A 23,498-nucleotide genomic window follows, 5' to 3' on the forward strand; every position below is an offset into this window, starting at 1 on the left:
TTTGGGTGAAATTTCAGGATGAAGCTAAAATGCACTATAACCATTACAGGTCAAATTGAATTGACCTGTAAAGGTTATTATGCATTCTAGCTTCATCCTGAAATTTCACCCGAAAGCTGAATATCCCCGACTTTTTGTGAGTAGTGTATATGGATGTACATTGACTTACAACCAAGAATGTGAGCAACCCTTCATCTTATTTAACCCCTATCGTAACAAACCCATAGCGTTTTGCGTCTTCACTGATGACTATGTGAACACAGGTCCTCACAGCATTGGTAAAACATTAAACAAGTAACACACATACACATGCACGTCAGGTGCCTGTATGAGGTGGCTTTGATCTCATCAGTGGGTTTCACCTCTTTCTCCCCGTCAGTCGAAGCCGTTGTCATCAGATGCCACTAATCACATCTCAAACATGTCATCACTGGAGTACAACTCATACACAGGGGATAAGGTCATAATTTTAGCAGCGAATCTGATTGTATGTAATTAAGCTTCCACTAGTCACAAGTGAGATTTGCATGTTTCTATTCAGAAAGTAGTTGGGATGCTGCTTATGTTTCTGTTATTCTCTCTTTGCCAAAAGGGTTCTTTCAAATTTTCATCTCCCAGTGTTGCCTTAAAGTCTTTGTCTGATGTATACCGGCTCCTCTGGAGAAACCGTTATCTCTCACTGCTGAACCACCATGATGACTTTATTTCTGTGCAGAGGCTGTACAGCCATATTTCTCTTTGCTTTTAAATATCTTCACCAAAAGGTTATTGTTGTATATTTGTTTGTCTTTGATGAAGATACCTCAAAACGTCAAAACATTTGTGCAGAGGTGAATCTTGGGCCAAGGAATACAGTATTACATCAGATTTACAGATTTCATTACATTGAAAGATTATGCAATTCCTCACATTTTGATAGGGGAGAGCGGTGCATTTGGTACCTGGGTTTTTATTGGGACTTACCCGACTTAATCCACCTCTTAATTTTTAATACTGCCACTATCACATTTGGGAGGGACAAATTTGAAATCTGATTTCAACCAGCACTACTGTTTCTTAAGGCACTGGGCAGATTAGATTGACATGGCAACATCCATCCATCCATCCATTTTCTGAGCCGCTTCTCCTCACTAGGGTCGCGGGCGTGCTGGAGCCTATCCCAGCTATCATCGGGCAGGAGGCGGGGTACACCCTGAACTGGTTGCCAGCCAATCGCAGGGCACATACAAACAAACAACCATTCGCACTCCCATTCCCACATACGGGAAATTTAGAGTCTCCAATTAATGCATGTTTTTGGGATGTGGGAGGAAACCGGAGTGCCCGGAGAAAACCCACACAGGCACGGGGAGAACATCCAAACTCCACACAGGCGGGGCCGGGGATTGAACCCGGGTCCTCAGAACTGTGAGGCTGACACTCTAACCAGTCGCCCACCGTTCCGCCACATGGCAACATATAGAGGTTAATATATTACTGGACTAAAAAAAATTATAATAATGTCTACATACAGAACTGGAAGTGATGCAGGCAAGAGCAACACTACGAAAAGAAAGAAATAGAATAATAATATAATACTACTTTAATACAACTTCAGGGAACAAAATAGGTCAGTGCTTCTGATGCAGATGTGATGCGTCTTATGTTATTGTCTGATTCTCACAAACGTGTTATTCAAGTGCTCATTAAAGTAATGTATTGTATTGTTTTATATACATTTAAAAATGTTTTGATCTTATCATTGACATATGTTTGTGATTTTATTTCACCTGCAGGTATGCGTATCCTGGTGAACTTGCTGCTGGACACGTTACCCATGCTGGGCAACGTGCTTCTGCTATGCTTCTTTGTCTTCTTCATCTTTGGAATCATTGGTGTGCAGCTGTGGGCGGGGCTGCTGAGGAACCGTTGTTACCTGGAAGAGAACTTCACCCTGTAAGCTGAACCTTGTCGTGCAAAGTCCCATTTCAAATTGAATAGAGGAACGCAAAGCCATTTCGCAAACATATAAGCCATTTCGCAAACTTTTATACATGCGCAACACACCTATAAGATTTTTAATATGTTCTCGTAACCATACTTAAGTAATATTGCATTTAAAAATTATGGCAACTTTACAATAAATTGGATATCATTGCTGTTGGGCAGAATCAGCGCATCTCCGAAACCACAACTTTTCAGGAAATTAAAAAAAATGCCATCGTGCTTGAGTTACCAAGCGCTGCATCCTTTAAGTTGGTATTATACCTTATATTGCTATCATATATTGTTGTGCACCAACATCAACACAACACCTCCCTTTAAGTATGTTCAATTGCTAATTATATTCATTGAAAATTCACCCATTAAAGTCTGCGCTTGCGCCGAGCACCAGGCACTTTAATATTTAACAAAAGCTAAAGACTGTGGTTACATCATCTTCCCAAACTCTTTTTCCAAGTTCTAAAACCCATGAGTGATGCAATAAAGAAACCATTGAACTGACTAGCCAGAGTGATGAGCAGAAATTAATATGCACGCTTTGTGGCTGATGGGCTTCCTTCTGCAATGACACATGACAACTATCGATTTTTAACAAAACAGGTCTACTCAAATGTTTCTAACCAAACTATTTTCACTTGTTTTCGCACCCCACCCCCGCCCCTCAAAAAAAAAAAAAAAAAAAAACACCATACAGACTTTCACTTTTTTGAGGCGACATAATACAGCAAGGCGCCTGCGGACTCAGGAAATGGTGGCGTTATACAGCAGTACGACACTTCTCAGACAGTTGAAGTGTCGAATATTTACTGTCAAGCAATTTTCAACAATTACGATTGGTTAATAAATGGTAAAAATAACAGACCATGTGAGGACTGATCATTTGTATCGATTTGTGAAAAAAAATATGAAATTAGCCATATTGTATTTGGAGATAAGCGGTTTCTGCCCAACAGCGACACCTTTGGTGTATGACTCTATAATGTATTTTTATTCAATTATATGGTTGTTTACTTACGTGTTGTTGTATGTTGTTGATTTTTTTGTTTTTATTTTTATTTTACATTGCTATATCGATGCCATTTAACCAAAGTATTCATTTTAAAATAATTATACAAGAGACAGTAGAAAGTAAAAATCAATTTCACATAAATTCGATAAACCCGTACGTTTGTTGGTGTTTTCTCCACCTCAAGGTCTTGCATTCTCCTTGCCCTTGTTTTCTAAGAATAGGAATAGTTTGCAGCTGCATGCTTACATATTCACAACATGCCAACACGCCTGCCGCCTGTCTGTGTCACATTGACATTCACCTTGTGTGTCTGAGGGTTTGATTACATGGCATTCATTCTCTTGGTTCTTGTTCATGCTGCCAGCAAGACAACAACCAATACAAAAAAAAAACATTCAGTATACCACATGACCTTGATGTTAATGTTCTAACCTGTCCATAAGATATCTATACGGCTTTGTTCCTCCTCTGATCATGCTGATACAGCAAGCGGTAATGACATGGAAAGCGGATGTGTATCTGCTAGTGAACAAAAACCTGTCTGCTTCATCCTCTTAAAAGTTGAGTGCTGAAATTTACTGGAAACCTCTTCAGTAACTTAATGAGGTAACTTGAACCAGTGCATTTTGTGTTCCGCTTCATTTGACTAAAGAGGCTTAAGAGGCTTTTTTTATGTGTTCTGTTAGTTGTACAGTAGTTGTTTTTTGTTTGTTTGTTTGTTTTTTTCAACTAGAGTGGGTCGTACACATTTGCTGACCAATGCAGACTTTTCAGTTTTGTTGGATGCATTATTAGGGTAGAAGAAGTGTAATTTCGCATGTAATTGAAATCTGCAGGAGCGAGAGCGTGCTTGAGAGCTTAATTAGAAAGGTGCTAGTGAGTTAGCACTTGAGCGCTATTATGCTAAGTGAAGAGCTAATGTTGCCTCCCTGAGAGGCAACAATGGAGTGTCACAGTCAAGTGCGGCAATCACTTTGCCATCTGACACCTTCTGTCTCTTCATGTTCTACACTATTATCACTCCTAACAGCCTGTACTATCTCCATTTTGTCTCCAAATAGATGTACTGTTTTAAGTCACTACTATATCACTATTATCTTGGATTTTATTGACTAAAGGGAGGCTGAGTGACACAATGCAATGGAAATCACCGATAAGGGATGGGCAATGTAATGACTACGTGATAACAAATTAATAACCATATGTGGGAATATTTATTTATAATTTTATACGCTCTTTAAAAACTTGAACTGTCAATAGCCGTGAATGTTTATTGATGGCTTACACTTGACATGTATGTATGTCTTGTTTACTGACTATGTTGATTACCTAAATGGGATGTAAATGGCCCTCGCATAAGGCTGAGTGACTTTAAATTTGTATGTTTAATTGATGTCACTGCAGGTATTTCATTTTTTATTTTTTTTTTTACATTACAAACTGTAATGTAGGTCAAATTATTCATACCTCTAAATTATTCATATCTCAACAAAATACGTGGTTGAAGCCACATATTTAGCGAGTTGAGCGAGTTTATATCATTGGACATTCCTTTTCTAATGCTCAACAGATATGGATAAAATATTTACTAGAAAAGCATCGTGTCCACTGAAAATCCACCAATAATTTATTTTAATTGACCTAAACTGACTCTTGTCCATCATCTGTTTAAATGAAGCTAACCTCAGCATTACTCCACTGGCCTGAAATTGTTTTCCTAATTTAATGATGTTTACACTGCTTCTGCAGTTTAGATTTATAATATTTGTTTGTGTTGTTTTGGCAGGCACTAGTGTGTATACATCACCGAACGGCATATTTCGCTGACGTTATTATCCGATCTGTCAGTTTGCGCAGTTGCGATGGCAGAACGGCTGGCCAATGCCTGATGCTGATCGGAAGATAACTTATTTCATCGATTGTTTCTCTCTCTCTCTCTCTTTCTCTCTCTTTACGCTGCCATGACGAGTATCTGAATACCACTTGAGACCAAAAATAAGAACTGTCACTTGATCAGTGTAATGTAATTACGGCCTAAGATTTCAATGTCCCTGATGGAAAATGTACCATATCATAACCAACCTATTAGGTATCAGCCATACCTGCCTAAATGGAGCATTCTTATCAAAACCTTTGACAGAGCTCTTGTGTTTGATCCAATTAGATTGTGCAGGTGTACCAAATTAAGTCTTGGGTGGGTTTATGTCCTCATTCCAACTTTCGATGATGATTCTTCCTTCTCAGTTTCACTAAATATGACAGCTGCTACTCCTTGAGCCCTCTCTGCATCTCACTCTGCGCGAGCAGGTGTGTTCGCAGTGTGATGTCAGACGTTTGTCATGGTCACACTGCGCAATGCAGACTCACCAGTGGAGGGGGGGCAACAGCCTCCATTCATGCTCTTACACTTTGACAGAGGCTTCTCTCTGTATTTCTTTTGTTCTCCAAGTCCCAGTCTCATTAGCACAATCACTGTACTGCACATTGTGCGTTGAAAGTGGAGAGCAGAAAGTCGCGCGCATAGTGTGTGCCCTCCTGTTCAGCGAGCATATAACATATTGCATTTTTCAAGAGAGCGTCATTGAGTGGTAACAACTGTAAGGCCACAGGCTGGTGTTAACAAATGGTTCCGCTACAGTCGTGATGCAACTGGCACGCTTGGAATTGGCGCATCCCCAGCTGCCAATGCAGCAAATGCATTGGCGCTCATGTAGGCGTGCACACCCATGGGCACCTATTCATAGCGCGTAGAATTGCTGGTGTGTGTACACGCTGTTTGCCTTCAGCAAGCCTCTCTACAAGGACACAAAAATGAGTGAGAGGAGACAGGAGGAAGGACAGAAGCAGCTGAAAACTCACCATGGAAACATGATGCAGGTCTTTTCTTTCTCCAGAACTATCGGACCTCAGTCTCCTCTTTACGTTACAGACCTGTTTAAATGCACACACAATCACAGATCACCAACAAGATTGTTTTTTTTTTTGTCAACTGCATAGTCAATGAGTTAGCCTTATCATCAAGATACTGAATTTGTTTAATCCAAGGGAAGAACATTTAATATTCTACATAACTACTTTGGGCCTCAACTATTGAATTCCCATTCAAATTTAAAGTGGGACATATTTTGGAGGGGAACTCATGCCACATTCCAAATGCTTTTTGTGGCCGTGTTTTAGTCACGTCCCAAAAGTCAAAAAAATTGAAATGGTGAAAAACAGTTTAACGCTATATAACCACAATTAAGAAACACATAGTTCTCAGTCTTTGCATATTTTCAGCAATTATCTTCAAACATGTATAATGTATTTAGAAACAAATCACTGAATTCACATCACAGGGTCTTCATTATGGCATTGCTAAAACAGCCAAACAAATGGTGAACTTGTATAAAGTGCAGTATATATATATTTTTAATCTACCAGTTATGTAGCTGCAAAAAAAGTAAAAAAATAATAATAATCATAATTGTGATAATAATAATAATCCACATTTTTCAATTATTGACTGTGATGCTGCAGCACAGTGGACAATTGCTTCACAGTTTAGAGGTTGACGGTCTAAATCCCGACTCTGGTCTTCCTGCATGGAGTTTGCATATTATCTCTGTGCTTGCATGGGTTTTCTCTGGGTACGCCAGCTTCCGCCGAGATTCCCCAAAAATTTATATTAAGTTCACTGAAGACTCTAAATTGTCCTTAGGTGCAAATGTGTGAGTATGTGCGTACGAATTGCTTGTTTGTCTGGATATGCTCTGCGATTGGTGAGCAACCAGTCTTGGTTCAAAACTATCCTGATGTTAACATCTGGGCAAAGGAGCTGCCTACAAGGTTAGGTTAATTAATATTCAAAGGTAACGGTTAACAATCCAAGCTGCATTGAAGTGGTTGAACTCATACACAAAAAGCAGCTTAATAAAAAAGAAGGGCGGCACGATGGTTGACTGGTTAGCACATCTGCCTCACAGTTCTGAGAAATGGGGTTTCAAATCCCGGGCTCGCCTGTGTGGAGTTTGGATGTTCTCCCCGTGCCTGTGTGGGTTTTCTCCGGGTACTCCGGTTTCCTCCCACATACCAAAAACATGTGGTAGGTTGTTTGAAGACTCTAAATTGCCCATAGGTGGGAATGTGAGTGCGAATGGTTGTTTGTTTGTATGTACCCTGCGATTGGCTGGCAACCAGTTCAGGGTGTACTCCGCCTCTCGCCCGAAGATAGCTGGGATAGGCTCCAGCACGCCCGTGACCCGCATGAGGAGAAGCGGTACAGAAGATGGATGGATGAATAAAAAAGATGAATTGCGAAATGGTTATGCTTATGGCTGTCTTTAATGCATCTTCTCTGTCCTCTGAAACTTTATCAGGCAAAAGGTTGAGGGACCTTCAGGTGTAGGTGATGGTCGTATTATGGCACTCTCTGGGAAATGACCTCCTTCCTTGAAGTGAACTTGTAATAGGGCATAAACCTGAGGCGGACGTGGTGTGAAAGATAGATATTTTAGTATGTGCCCATTTAAAGTGACACTTATGGGAGACAGCGCAGGTAATAGTGCACTGCTCCAGGTGGTGGCAATCAGTCAGATTCATATTTGAGAGTTATAAGGCAAGTAGCAGCTAAAGACACTCGTTTAGCTGCTTTAGAGGTTGTCAATGGATGAGCGTATCATCTACTTTTCCGTTGATTTTATGCTTGGGCACACACATTTACATACTATCATATTCACTTTCCACATAACTTAGTTTACATGATTAAAAAATCTGTTGTTTGCCGCTTAAAGGAACACATCTACAATTTTGTGCTTGTCATTTGATTTATTTGGTTTGCAATGTGTTTTTTTTTTATTGTGTTGCGTGGTTATTTCTGCACTAGAACATCTCTCAATAAACCTGATGTACAGTATGTACGCATTGGAAAAAGAGTGCAAGAAAATATGAGGATTGCAGGGTTTCACTTATCATTATACATTCCCAAGCTTCTTTTATCAGTAATCTTTCATCACTTATTAGAATCCCACACATCTCAAAGGGTGATGTTGGATTAGCTTGCCATCACAACCCCGGTCAAATGAGGTCCTCTGATGTAGTGCAACCACACCAGCATTGGATTTTTGCTCTTTCTGACAGAAACTGAATTGTTATTGTATTATTGTTTTTTGCTCATGTGGAGATGTACCCAATATTTGATTTAAAGATCCCACGAAAGTGAAGCGATTCATTCAGAGAGCTAAGCTAATAGTGAAGTTAATTACTTGGGCAAACATTACCAGACAGAGGCCGTCATATTACAAAAAACTGGTGTGTGTTTCTCCCGGCACTCCGGTTTCCTCCCACATCCCAAAAACATGCATTCATTGGTGACTCTAAATTGCCCGTAGGTGTGACCGTGAGTGTGAATGGTTGCTTGTTTGTATGTGCCCTGCGTTTGGCAGGCAACCAGTTCAGGGTGTATCCCTGCCCGATGACAGCTGAGATAGCGACCATAGTGAGGAGAAGCGGCCCAGAAAATGGATGGATGGATGTTCATCCACAACAGAGATCACAAAATGTTTTGTTTAGCATGTTTAGTTTTTTTGTTTTTAATACTGTATACTGTATGTTCAAGTGCCACGCCATAATTCCAGATCTATAAATGGTCTTTTCCCTTATCTATCTACCGTTGTCATTGATGCTGTTGTTGTTTTCCTTTTCTGAAAATTACTTTCATCAGTCTTTAGATTGGCTAAAATTTCCTTCCAATTAGGGGTGTCATGACCATCAGTTTTAAAACCGCTAACAAGATTTAAACGTAGCCTCACTTCACTAAATCCCTCCCCCATAGATTTTCCAGAGGTGGATATTCCAACATAACTTCAGCAAATCTGAAGGTCAAGCCAACAGGCGAGGCTGCGGGGTGTGCCTGCAAGTACACTGCACATTATTGACGTCTCGTCAGTCATGCCTTCTGTCTCTGATTGGTTGTTCTTCCTTGGGTGTGGTGATTTCTTAAAAATCAATTTAGAGGCACAAGATGGGACCAAAGAGGAATTTTTTTTTTTATTATTATTTTACAAATGTACTACTGTGAGGTTTATACTAACAGTTTTAACAAATCTGACAAAAAGTGATTTAGTTGAAAACTGCAGGCTCGCCCTCTAATAGCCTGTGAGTGCATTTTTTTTTTCAATGCATAGCATAGCATACACAGAAATGAACAAACGTGGGTACTGCTGTATTCAATGACAGTGATTGTATTGCAAGGGCAATTACAAAAACATATTGTAACTTCTATGAATTTTAAGGGGAGTTTTCTTAGAGCTGGTGCAAAGTTTCAAAAATAACTTCCAGAATTTGAGGTATTCTCCTGCTTATGGGATAATTCCTCTTGGGCCACTCCTTTTGTCATGTCCTGATTCGAACCATGTCGCCCCACCTGTATTCCACACTTGTCAGCATGCCTTTGCTTTGCTTCATTAGCTTTAGATCTAGTTTGCAAGTTCACTGCCAGGTCAGGCTGTTTCCCCTTTCTTCCTGCCTCTCACACACATCAACATTCTATAGCTTAATTGTGCTTTATTTAAAGAGATAGTTTGCAAGATATAAAACAAATATGTGTGAATGACTGATTAAATGCCAAAATTAATTTAAAAAGTCAAATGTAAAAGCTTAATTGCTTATCTTATTTTCTTTCTATTCAGCTATTCAGGGTTGACCCCGCCACCTCCGTACTACCGACCCGAAGAGGATGACGAGCGCCCCTTCATCTGCTCGTTAGCATCTGACAACGGCATCATGTCGTGTTCCGACGTTCCCGCGAGGCGAGAAGGAGGCCAGACGTGTTGCCTGGACAAGGAGGATGCGCTACACAGACAAGCTTTGGGTCTCAGTCCTGAGCCCATGGCGAACGGCAGCGCCGCCGGTGATGCCATGGGCCTGTGCATCAACTGGCACCAGTATTACACCCGCTGCCACACAGGGAGCAGTAACCCCCACAAAGGTGCAATCAACTTTGACAACATCGTCTATGCCTGGATTGTCATTTTTCAGGTATTTTTTTTTGTAACCTGTTTTCTGCATCCTACATTACCTCTACTTTAAGGGTTGTTGTATTACGTCTATCAGCATAACCCCATTACAACATTTCCTCCTAGGTTATCACTTTGGAAGGCTGGGTAGAGATCATGTATTATGTAATGGATGCCCACTCCTTCTACAACTTCATCTACTTCATCTTGCTCATCATTGTAAGTAATACATTTATCATGTTTTTCCTCTGTGTCCCAATAAAGAAAAAAAGACAAGGAAAAAAAACATAGACTAATATGAGTGCTTGTGCAACCAACCTATGTTGAAAAGTGATGAATATTAGTTGAATTCTATTCACAAAGATTGTATCAATTCACTTTCAGTATTTGCTTCATGTTGACTACACCAAGCACAATTACTTTCGCAGCATCTAAAAGCAAGATAAACACACAGCTCCCTTTCAGCTAAATGATCCGTTGATATAAATATGTTGCCTCTTGGGCTTCCTTGTGAGGATTCCCTGATCGAAGACCCATAAAAGAAAATGCAACTCCAGAGTATCAAATGCATCATCATTCCTGTCTCTTTGGCTCTTTATCTAGTAAGTCATGTGTGCAGCCAGGTGACAGTCTTTGCATCAGTTTGAAGAGTAAATGGCTTTAAGTCATTTAGACCTGCTGACAAGGTGGCAATTATTAGGAAGTGTGTGTATGCGTGTAGATGTGTAGACATAAATGCATGTGACAGCAACTGCTCGAAAGCGCAAAAACAATCAGCTGCAAACAAAGCCCGCCACCTTAATTTGTTTGTGTGCGTTTGTGTGCGTGTGTGTGTGTGCGTGTGTGTGTGTGTGTGTGTGTGTGTGTGTTGGTTCTTGCATACATAATGCAGTGATCCTCAGAATGCTGGTACTGGCCCTCTCTTATTATGCAGAAAGCTGTCTATGATGTGATCAAATGCACATCACACACACAAACACAAACAGACACACACACACAAACAAACACACGCACTCATGGCTGGAGGGGAATCAAAGCCCCACACACCTGCAGAACTGTTTGACCCACAGGCCACAGATGTATCTCACCTCCCATGCTACACACACACAGACACACACACACACAAACACACATACACACACGTGCACACAAAGCTCCCTTCTTGTGTTTTTCCTTCTTTGTCCTTTTACTCTCCTTCTACTTTTGCTTTTACCTTCTCTTACATATTTATTGATACAGGTGGAATGTTACAAGTTATGTTGTTTCATCTTTTTTTTCCTGTGCCTATAATACTGTGCAATCCTGTGCAAAGGTATTGTTCCTATAAAGGCCATACAGTATATAATTATCCAACACACAAAGTACAAAGTATTATTTGTATAGCCTTTAGGATACCTTTGAATCATTCCGCAGAATGTGTACGAATACAGTAAATGCCAGCCTCACACTTAAAACAATTAAGAATTTAATATAGAATATAATCCCAATTAATGTGTCAGTAGCTTTCCTATTATGTACTGTGTTGTTTAAAACATCAAAACTACTGATGACGTTAGTACATTATTGCTCGTTCAAAGCTGTTTTTGTTTTATTTTATTTTATTTTTTTAACTCCATCCCAACAACTAAAATGTCAGATTCAGTTTTTTGTCAAGGATGTGAGTTCTGTTTTGGATCCATAGTAACCATGAACCATAAAGTACAGATGAGGAAAGAATAAAGAAACAAGTACTCTTAGGAAGTGTATTTTGTAAAGACAAAAAGTTAAGAGAGATCAAGGTGAAGTGAAAAAGACCGACCAACTCAGAGCTGAGCTTTGGGCATGTGTTGGCTCTGTCTGTCTCCTCTAATCAGCCTCGCTTTGGTAGGAAGTCAGCCCTCTAAGACCTTTAGCATGTGTGCTAACATTTCTACAGGCGGATTGACATACTTCATAAGAATCAGTGAGTGTGTGAAAACAAGTCAGTCTTTATTTCTGCACCAAGCAGTTTCTTTGGCCAGAGTAACTGTCAGATTCTCCAAATGTTGCATTGGGTTTACTACACTGTGTTTAAAGTGAATTGTTTGTCCTCCCGTGTTCATGCAGGTTGGTTCCTTCTTCATGATCAACCTTTGCCTGGTGGTCATCGCCACTCAATTTTCAGAGACCAAGCAGCGGGAGCACCAGCTGATGCAGGAGCAGAGGGCACAGTGCCTATCCTCATCCACACTGGCCAGCATGGCGGAGCCGGGAGATTGCTACGAGGAAATCTTCCAGCTGGTCTGCCACGTCCTCCGCAAGGCCAGACGGAGATCGGCAGCTCTCTATTACACACTGAGGGGCAAGCCCCCGCCTGCTGGTGGAGGCAGGGGTAACAGGCGAAGCGGAGTCAAACAGAACGGAGAGAGGCACCATTCGACGCAACCAAAATGTGAGTAAGATATGGGAACTGAAAATTACCTTTACTTGAGTTACAATTAAAGGGCTGCACTCTTTGGGGACCCTTCCAAAAGCCATGGTAACCCTTGTAAAATGGGACAATCTTACCTTAAGGATATTTTCTGGTTGGAGGGTACGAGCTGACAGTCGTGATGTGTGAATTGATATTGAAATATTGACAACTCCGATAACAGAGCTTCCTGCTCTAAAATCGATTCTCAAATCAAAATATCGATACTTTTGATACTTCATGCATTTTAAGTAATATAATGAACACACTGGAAAGTAACTAAACTATTGAGAACTTGATTAAATGATACATGGTTGGTGGGAAGTATTCCCCCCCCCCCCAGCATAATGCGTGCGCGCATTTAGTCATTAAGTACACTATAGCAGAGCGACGATGGAGACATGCGGCGCTATTTCAGCTTCACAAAAGGCCAAGACGTGCTTTGTGATGTTTTATAAGGAGTTGTGGCAGCACAACAACCTTGTGAAACACTTCAGTTTAAACCATCCATCCATCCATTTTCTGAGCCGCTTCTCCTCACTAGGAGGCAGGGTACACCCTGAACTGGTTGCCAGCCAATTGCAGGGCACATACAAACAAACAACATTCGCACTCACATTCACACCTACGGGCAATTTAGAGTCCCCAATTAATGCATGTTTTTGGGATGTGGGAGGAAACCGGAGTGCCCGGAGAAAACCCACGCAGGCACGGGGAGAACACGCAAACTCCACACAGGCGGGACCGGGGATTGAACCCCGCTCCTCAGAACCGTGAGGCCGACTCTCCAACCAGTCGGCCACCGCGCCGCCTCAGTTTAAACCACAACACATAATACAAGGCATTTACGATGAGGCGGACAGAAGAGGAGAGCCCAGTGTCAGGTACTGTTGCAGACACCTCTGCAGGCAAACACTGTCCGGATACAGAGGGAGAAAATGTGGGTTTTAAAGCCTCAACCAAAAGTCAAGCGTAATCAAATCAAATGTGACCAAGTACCCGGACAAACTACCCTCATTTAGTACGTCGACTGAGCTGTGAGAGCCACACTGCAGCTAGTCTGACCGAAAACGAAAAGACGATAGGTTAACTTTTTGTTTATTTTGTAACTCAATTCAAGCAGTAATTTCTTGCCAGCTCTTCTTATTTGTATTGTGGACACGACACTCACAGAGTTTATGGCTCGGACATCATTGGGATTGACAACAGGATATTTGATCAGAACTAGTATGAACATTTAAGATTTTGAGTTGCCAACCATCTTTTCTGAGCAGATCACGGAGTGTAAAATCAACTGTAACACACCAAACGATAATCTCCAGTATCAGGATAATCTTTGGACGCATCAGACACTCATGCTTTGCTGACTTTGGTCAAAGTCAGACTCCACTTTACATTACATCACAATGCTTGGTGGCTATAGGTTAGCATCATTATATAATAATACCAATATCAAGGTCCCATAAAATATAAACATATTTGCCGTCATTCAAAATCAGGAAGGAACATTACGTTTAAGAGTGAAATGTGCTCTTTCCCTCTGCTTTTTGTTGGCATGTTTAGATGAACAGTGCTGCACAAAGAATCTTGAAGAGGTGGTAAAAGTACTCATACTCTGTACTTCAGTAGAAGTACACATCAAGAGTAAAAAAAAAAGATTCTGGCAAAAGTAGAAGTACTGATTCACCTCGTTTACTTGAGTCGAAGTAAAAAAGTACTGACTCTGAAGTACAAAAGTAAAAAAATATTTGTAAAATAAAACGGATTTGATAACTTGGAACAACGAGGGAAAAAAAAACATTTTTGCTCATTTTTTCCATTTTAAAATTCCCCAAGATCTGAATCGATCAGTCAATCAAAATCTCAACCACAGTTGACTCTATTTACAGTATGTCTTTTTTACATCATGTCTGCATCTGTAGAGGTTGAAAAAAAAGTCATGTCTATTATTTGTAAGACGAAGTGAGGAGTAGGAAGTACAGATATCTGTTTTCAAATGTAGTAAATGTAAAGTCATCAGAAAAAGAAATACTGAAAGGACAGACACCCTAAAAATCTTCTTGAGTACGGTAATGAATTATTTGTAGTTTGTTACTTCCCACCACTGGAATCTTGGGATATAAGTAACGGCAAATCATACCGGCTGCATATCCTCTAGCCATGCGCTATTTTACACTATTACTATTTTTTTGTCCAAATCTCTGCAGTATCCCACTGTCCACATCAAAGCAAGCAAGACCATGACTTCCAACCACTGGAAAACTCCATCAGCCTGGCTGTGCCTCAGAATCCACAGGACTGCCCTTTGTGTGTATTAACACTGGAAGAAGGCCCAAGGACTGCGGGAGACGCCGCCAATGGCGATGAGGATGAGGGGGGTGCTGTGAAGGAGACGGACAAGGAAGAGAACCACTTAGAGGAGAGGGGTGACGCTAATGAAGGGAAGAAGAAAAAGAAGGACAAAAGGAGTTGCTTTGGACAATGTAAGGACATGTGGGATGAAATAAGGAGGAAACTGTGGGGCATCGTGGAGAGCAAGTACTTCAGCAGGGGCATTATGATTGCTATTCTCATCAACACCATCAGTATGGGCATCGAGCATCACAATCAGGTAAGATGTCTTCTTTTGAAGCATTGATACTGCAGTGCTTTTATAAAACAAAACACTACCAATGAAAAGCAAGGGGCGAAGTTGACTGAGAAGTCTCACTGGGGCCTGCCTACCTTAATTATTTCCTCGCCTGTACTTTCACAAAAAAAGCATTTATGTTGTTTCCGACATATTGGGAAAGCAATGAAATGACAACAACCTCAAACCTTTATTTGCTAACTGACCTGATTCCATTGTTTTACATTGACAATAAATACTGCTGACGGGTATTTAATAAGGTAATTTTGGATCCCACTTCAGGAAACAGTGTCAGACTCATAGCCATCCACACTACGGAATGTTTTTGTATGCATGCATGTGTGCGTGCAGCGGAGGTCACAGTTTTATTGGGATAAATCTCTAATTGTATGTGTTTGTAACCAAACTTTGGATCACCATGGGTCAAAATGATCTAGTTTCTTATTTTGATTGGAGTGTTTCAAAATGTGCGGCGCGGTGGATTACTGGTTAGCACATCTGCCTCACAGTTCTGAGTACCAGGGTTCAAATCCCAGCCCCGCATGTTCTCCCCGTGACTGCTTGGGTTTTCTCCGGGCACTCCGGTTTCCTCCCACATCCCAAAAACATGCATGGTAGGTTGATTGGACACTCTAAATTCCCCTTAAGTGTGAATGTGAGTGCGAATGGTTGTTTGTTTCTATGTGCCCAGCGATTGGCTGGCGACCAGTTCAGGGTGTACCCTCCCTCTCGCCCGAAGATAGCTGAGATAGGTTCCAGCACGCTCGCAACCCTTGTGAGGATAAAGTGATACAGAAAATGGTGGATGTATTAAAATGCATCCATCAATACCACTTATCCTCCTTCGGATCGCAAGTGTGTAGGAGCTTAACCCAGCTGACTTTGGTGTGACTTTTGATTTTCTAGAACTATGCAAAGTAAACCACATTTATTTCAGAATCAGATTTATTGGCCAAGTATGTTATAGGACACACAAGAAATGTTTTCCCGTATGTAGAGTCATTGAGTAATGGAAGGGTACCACTCATGTGGTGATGCTTATATAATGGCAATGGTGCAAATGATGCAGTCCTCGAGTAATTTAGGGCAATTTAAAGTGACTAATTGAGCAATGATCTGGTACAGTCACGTTTGTGCAGAGAGTTCTCAAAAACATAAGTGGCCAATCAATAACAGTATGCAAATAGTGCAGCGTGATAAACACAGTGAGTGCACGAATAATATAGGAGGATATTGTTTCATGATTGGAGCTTTTTAATTTTAGGTGTGGCTCATGCTTTAGAATTTAAATGAAATTATATTTATGCAACACCAAATCACAACAAATTAACATCATTCACATTAGTAAGCAGAATTCAATGTGCTCAAGCCAATCTTTGGTGAGTTTTAACTATTAACCTGGAAAAGGATTACACTAACCAGCCATTTGGCAATGAACGTGTTTGCAAATAACTTAATTCTAAATTAGTTTTCCTGACTCCTACATATTATCTCAGTTTCAGCAGAGGAACCAGGTCAATGCTGATGAAGCTCTACCAACAGAACATCCACTTGACTGTGTGTCTGTGTGTGCACTGTGCGCGTGTGTCTACATGTTTCTGTGTGACAGTGTGGGAGGGAAGCGTCGCTGCCAGGACGCTTTCTGACAGAGGTGGAAACATTTAGCCCGGCGACAGACACGCCGGCTTTTAACATCAGCCGTGCTTCTGAGAGGCAGACGAGGCAGGTGTGTGAGGGCACGTGAGGCAGAAAGCTGCCATGAAAGCACATGCAAACACCGGAGGCACGTGATGCAGTGCTTGCATCCGTGTGTGCAAAAGAAATTCACTTGAAATTTGTGTGTGGGTAAACAGATTTTTCTGGTTTTCTGTATTTCACAACTCCTCCTCCTCTCTAATTATTTTCTCTGAAGAATCCCTTCACATGCTGCTTACCCCAATTTGCTTCCTGCCTTCCAAGCAGTTTTCTGTCCTCCCATCCTTCCTTCCTGCTTTACCCCAAGTGGCTTGGCTTCTCTCTGATTCTCTGCGTCTCCCCGCTTCTGCCTCTCTTTCCCGGCAACCCCCTCACTCTTTGACAGTGTACGGAATAGTTGCTTTCTCCTGTCTCTGAAGACTCTAAAAATAAACGAGGACTGAGGGGAGGGAAGGCGATGGGAAGAGCGAGACAGACCCCGGTTACACCGCATATTTCGTCTCGATTTCCCACGAGTTTGTGTGTGGGCATTTCAAAGCATTCATATGTGGAAACGCATGCATTTGCATGCACACTCGCACAGATGCTTTTATTTGCATCTCCTTTGAGCTTCCCTCCTTCTCACAGAACCAAATGATACCATTTTTGTGCATGTGTGCTCATCAGGACCAAGTCCAACCTCATCTAGAACAGGAGATCTGGAACAGATGTGCTCCCCCCCCCCAAAAAAAATAGCTGCTCAAGAGCAAAATTACGTTGTACGTTGGGGTTCACCCCGGTGGACGAGAGGGTAGCCTCCCTCCGCCTTCGGGTGGGGGGACGGGTCCTGACTGTTGTTTGTGCCTATGCACCAAACAGCAGTTCAGAGTACCCACCCTTTTTGGAGTCCTTGGAGGGGGTGCTGGAGAGTGCTCCCGCTGGGGACTCCATTGTTCTGTTGGGGGACTTCAATGCTCACGTGGGCAATGACAGTGAGACCTGGAAGGGCGTGATTGGGAGGAACGGCCCCCCCGATCAGAACCCGAGCGGTCTTCTGTTATTGGACTTCTGTGCTCGTCACGGATTGTCCATAACGAACACCATGTTCAAGCATAAGGGTGTCCACACGTGCACTTGGCACCAGGACACCCTAGGTCGCAGTTCGATGATCGACTTTGTGGTCGTGTCATCGGACTTGCGGCCGCATGTCTTGGACACTCGGGTGAAGAGAGGGGCGGAGCTGTCAACTGATCACCACGTGGTGGTGAGTTGGCTCCGATGGTGGGGGAAGATGCCGGTCCGACGTGGCAGGCCCAAACGTATTGTGAGGGTCTGCTGGGAACGTCTGGCAGAATCCCCTGTCAGAAGGAGTTTCAACTCCCACCTCCGACAGAACTTTGCTCATGTTCCGGAGGAGGCGGGGGACATCGAGTCCGAGTGGACAATGTTCCGCGCCTCCATTGCTGTGGCGGCCGACCGGAGCTGTGGCCGTAAGGTGGTCGGTGCCTGTCGTGGCGGCAATCCCCGAACCCGTTGGTGGACACCAACGGTGAGGGATGCCGTCAAGCTGAAGAAGGAGTCCTATCGGGCCTTTTTGGCCTGTGGGACTCCTGAGGCAGCTGATGGGTACCGGCTGGCCAAGCGGAATGCTGCTCTGGTGGTCGCTGAAGCAAAAACCCGGGCATGGGAGGAGTTCGGTGAGGCCATGGAGAAAGACTTCCGGACGGCTTCGAGGAAATTCTGGTCCACCATCCGACGTCTCAGGAGAGGAAAGCAGTGCACCACCAACACTGTGTATAGTGGGGATGGGGCACTGCTGACCTCGACTCGGGACGTTGTGAGTCGGTGGGGAGAATACTTCGAAGACCTCCTCAATTCCACCGACACGCCTTCCCATGAGGAAGCAGAGTGTGGGTTCTCTGAGGCGGGCTCTCCTATCTCTGGGTTTGAGGTCACCAAGGTAGTTAAAAAGCTCCTCGGTGGCAGGGCCCCGGGGGTGGATGAGATTCGCCCGGAGCTCCTAAAGGCTCTGGATGTTGTGGGGCTGTCCTGGTTGACACGCCTCTGCAACATCGCGTGGACATCGGGGACAGTGCCTCTGGATTGGCAGACTGGGGTGGTGGTCCCCCTTTTTAAGAAGGGGGACTGGAGGGTGTGTTCCAACTACAGGGGGATCACATTGCTCAGCCTCCCCGGTAAGGTCTATTCAGGGATGCTGGAGAGGAGGGTCCGTCGGGAAGTCGAATCTCAGATTCAGGAGGAGCAGTGTGGTTTTTGTCCTGGCCGTGGAACAGTGGACCAGCTCTACACCCTCGGCAGGGTCCTCGAGGGTGCATGGGAGTTCGCCCAACCAGTCTACATGTGTTTTGTGGACTTGGAGAAGGCATTTGACCGTGTCCCTCGGGGAGTCCTGTGGAGAGTGCTTCGGGAGTATGGGGTACCGAACCCCCTGATACGGGCTGTTCGGTCCCTGTACGACCGGAGTCAGAGTTTGGTCCGCATATCCGGCAGTAAGTCGGACTCGTTCCCGGTGAGGGTTGGACTCCGCCAAGGCTGCCCTTTGTCACCGATTCTGTTCATAACTTTTATGGACAGAATTTCTAGACGCAGCCGAGGCGTAGAGGGGGTCCGGTTTGGTGGCCTCAGTATTACATCTCTGCTTTTTGCTGATGATGTGGTTCTGTTGGCTTCATCAAGCCATGAGCTCCAACTCTCACTGGAGCAGTTCACAGCCGAGCGTGAAGCGGCTGGGATGAGAATCAGCACCTCCAAATCTGAGACCATGGTCCTCAGTCGGAAAAGGGTGGCGTGCCCTCTCCAGGTCGGGGATGAGATGAGGAGTTCAAGTATCTTGAGGTCTTGTTCACGAGTGAGGGAAGAATGGAACGGGAGATCGACAGGCGGATCGGTGCAGCGTCTGCAGTGATGCGAACTTTGTATCGGTCTGTTGTGGTAAAGAAAGAGCTAAGCCGAAAGGCGAAGCTCTCAATTTACCGGTCGATCTTCGTTCCTACCCTCACCTATGGTCATGAGCCTTGGGTCGTGACCGAAAGAACAAGATCCCGAATACAAGCGGCCGAAATTAGTTTCCTCCGCAGGGTGTCCGGGCTCTCCTTTAGAGATAGGGTGAGAAGCTCGGTCATCCGGGAGGATCTCAGAGTAGAGCCGCTGCTCCTCCGCATTGAGAGGAGCCAGATGAGGTGGCTGGGGCATCTAATTCAGATGCCTCCCGGACGCCTCCCTGGTGAGGTGTTCCGGGCATGTCCCACCAGGAGGAGACCCCGGGGACGACCCAGGACACGCTGGAGAGACTACATCCTTCGGCTGGCCTGGGAACGCCTCGGGATCCCCCCGGAAGAGCTGGATGAAGTGGCTGGGGAGAGGGAAGTCTGGGCGTCCCTGCTGAAACTACTGCCCCCGTGACCCAACCCGGATAAGCGGTAGAAAATGGATGGATGGATGGAAGAGCAAAATTGATATCAAGAGTGTACAACTTTCTAGCACAGTACTTGATTGTGAAAGTTTCCATTTGAATATGTCATCTGGTCACTCTCCCACTTGGCCCCTGTGCGAGTGGAGTCTAACAGCAAAAAAGTGAAATAAAGTTATACATTTTGCACCCCTATTCATATCCTCAGCCAAATAGAGTTATAGGTTTTTGTTCCACACCCCCATAAAGTTTTTGAATCATCCTGCTAGCTGACAAATAAGCAAACCAAGAAACGATCAAGTCTAAGTGAGCACGTGCACAGGTGCAGTATTTTTGAAGACTTGCAGTATATCAAAACCTGCCAATCCAAAACCTTATAAAAAGCTACAGCGACTGCCTTGGTTCACGAGTCTTAGGCCTTGATTCCTATATAAAGAAAGAGTAGATTTACATTTACATTATCTTAATGTCACGTAAGTACTTTGTACGCTTAAAAACAGCACTCATATGTACAGCACAGGGGACTCCTGTGTCTGTTATTAATTAGCATGTGTGTCTGTCAATGCATGAAATTAAATCAGTTCATAACATCATGTTCTGTTTTACATCATATATGTTTAAGGAGTCAGGCAAAAAAAATAATAGTTTGCCACATCTAGGCACAAAACACTGAAGATGTTTTTTTTTGTCCAAAGTTCTCCTCAAGCTCGGTTTTCTAGGATATTAAATGCAGTTGTGTGTGAAACAATCTTTTTTTTTTTTCAATAGCCTGTGTCCATGTGGCCATAACCTAAAACAAAACTGCTTGCTTTTTGCACTATGCTGTTCACTTTTGATTGCCACCCGGTCACGTATTTCTAAATGTGCTTTTTAGTGATCCTATTTTGCTATGAGTCGAGAAAAATATTGGATTCGAAATACCTCACAGAATGATGCAGGTCCGTTCTACACACCTGTAAACTACAACCGCAATAATAAATGTTTTGTGAAATGAATACCTCTCGGACAGTGTTAATCAGATTTTAAAAGCGTTATTATCGTTACAAAGGCAGAATTTTTATACCATACAGACCTTGTATTGAATATTCTTAAATACATGTATGCACTTTATAAATCCATCAAAGGCATCTCTGTAGAAGATAAACTGGCATATTTGACTTTAAGGTTCTTTGCGTATTTCACTGCTGCTCATTCATTGATATTCAAGCACCATTCACTGAGTGTGGACACTGAAGAGGAAATAAAAGATGACTTCTAATGAAGGAGATGTAAGGCTATGATGAAGAACATGACTTGAGGATTGGCAGATAATGAGTAAGAGGAGGAAAAGCTGGCAAAGTAAAGAAGAAATGATGATGTGTGAGCTGTTAAACTGTGATGTAGCCAATCTCTAGACAGTCTGTCAATAAATCTAATTGTCACTTTTTTTACTTGGAGTGGCAAGTCATGTCACAGCAAACCTTTAGGCATTGTGTCAATGTGGAAGTAAATATACAGTGTACCATATACTGTATATATTACAATACATTGCAGTTGTTATTGTTACTATGACTACACTTGATTATAACTTGTATCAAACACTAGAATGGCTCTGAAATTATCACATATTTCCTAATTTGGATCAGCTTCAAATCATTAATAGACACATTGGACATACAATATGCATGGTCGTTAAATATTTCATGCTTCATTCACTTTGAAACTGAATAAAGGAGTGAGAAGAAAATCACAACAAAAAGTGAACAAACCCAAAATAATTATTCAGTGAGCATGATGGCAAACGTGAATGTGTGTTATGGAGTATTTTTCTGGCTTTTCTTTCCTATGCAAAAGCCAACATGCCATTAGCCAAAACACTGCAGTCACAAGCCACTGGGGGACACCACTTTGGCAATGTTTCCTATTTGGATAGAGTGCATGTTTATAGAGTTTGGAACATTCCAGATGTGTTATCAAACAGTTTTCAGATAAATGGATCAGCTTCTGTGGTGCTCAGTAGTCTCAGTAGACTTTTTTTTATTATTATCTTAACTAAATTATTGCTGCAACTGAGCTCATTGCATTTACACTGATTTGCTTCCAGCACTTTTTCTTTCCTCTCCTCTCGTCTTGACCCCCTCTACCACGCTTCTCCCCCGCTGTGATCGACAGGAGGATATTGATTTTGAAGAGATAGGTCTCCTTGATAATGAGACTTTGAAAAAAAAAGGAAGGAAAAGGGGAGTTAGGGAGCTGGAGGGGATGAAGACAGATTGGGAGAAAAAGCGGATTAAAGGGGTGGATGGAGGTGTGTGAGTGTACCTTTCCTCTGACATGCTCCGCCAACTTTGTCGCAGCTTGTCGGCTGTTTTGTTTTGTCTGCTGACTTGGAAACTGGAAGTCTTCGGCATCAGAGAAAGTTTGTGATCTATGTCATGCATAACACACATTCACGCTTGCATAAAGCAAGTAAGCGTGTACATATCACACAACAAACAGAATACAAAATGAGAATGTTTGTGGTGCCTTTGCTATTTCTTCATATCAAGGCTCCTATTCCTCCTTTTCTCTCCTGATGTGATCTTCCCTTCATACAAACCCCTAATACATAACTGTTCCTGTTTGTCTTATTGGCCACAATATTAGGTACACCTGCACAATTATTTTATTATTATTGTAGTAGCAACCCTGCAGTGGCGTGGCGTGGATTGGATCTGCGGGGCAGTGAAGGTGTCTGATTGTGATTGGGTGAGCGACAGGGAACTTGCATTTGGCGGCGGAAGTCAAACAGTTACACGGATAGCAAATTGACAAGTTTAAACAAAAATCAAAATTACCTCAGCGATTAGCCGACGCCGACTCGAATATCATTGCCCGATGCTCTGTTTATTATTGTGGTTGTATAGTGGTGGTATAAAACTATATTACATGGCCACATTGTAGCCAGAAAGGGTAAACACTATTTGGAAAAAAAACATACTGTTAATTTAATCTCTCTGACAGCGTCAATAAAAACTGACCATATTATTTTTTTTAATATAGCTATTCTATTGGAGTTCAACATTGTGCAAGTGTACCTATTGTTATGGTGTGCAATAAGAACTATGGAACTGTATTTGTTTGTTGTACTCTATTGCTGTTTGGTCTTAAACGCTAATGTGAAAACAATATTGACAACAATCTTTGATAACTGGAGGAGAAAATCGAGTTAGCTTCAGAGCTCTTTGATTGAAAGATGTGTTTATTTTTTGTAACGATTACAAAAAAAATCTAAATTAGGAGGAAAAAAATGAAATTGTTGTTGTCAAATCATGAGTTCATTAAAAGTTATTCCTTGATGATGACGATTACATTGAGAACCATCATGACTT

At 42.5% G+C, this 23,498-nt stretch overlaps 1 protein-coding gene across 2 annotated transcripts in view; it reads left to right on the forward strand.

Annotated features, from left to right (window-relative positions):
• The window catches only part of cacna1ia (calcium voltage-gated channel subunit alpha1 Ia), an 81,184-nt gene that overhangs the window by 14,785 nt on the left and 42,901 nt on the right, over nt 1–23,498 (forward strand). For both annotated transcript variants that reach the window (XM_061749270.1, XM_061749271.1), the window contains exons 4-8: nt 1,776–1,935; nt 9,661–10,009; nt 10,114–10,206; nt 12,073–12,397; nt 14,623–15,026. In XM_061749270.1, coding sequence (XP_061605254.1) covers nt 1,776–1,935; nt 9,661–10,009; nt 10,114–10,206; nt 12,073–12,397; nt 14,623–15,026 — 1,331 coding nt within the window. The remainder of the gene's footprint in view (nt 1–1,775; nt 1,936–9,660; nt 10,010–10,113; nt 10,207–12,072; nt 12,398–14,622; nt 15,027–23,498) is intronic.

This window comes from Phyllopteryx taeniolatus, chromosome 16 (assembly GCF_024500385.1).
Source record: "Phyllopteryx taeniolatus isolate TA_2022b chromosome 16, UOR_Ptae_1.2, whole genome shotgun sequence".
NCBI lineage: Eukaryota > Metazoa > Chordata > Actinopteri > Syngnathiformes > Syngnathidae > Phyllopteryx > Phyllopteryx taeniolatus.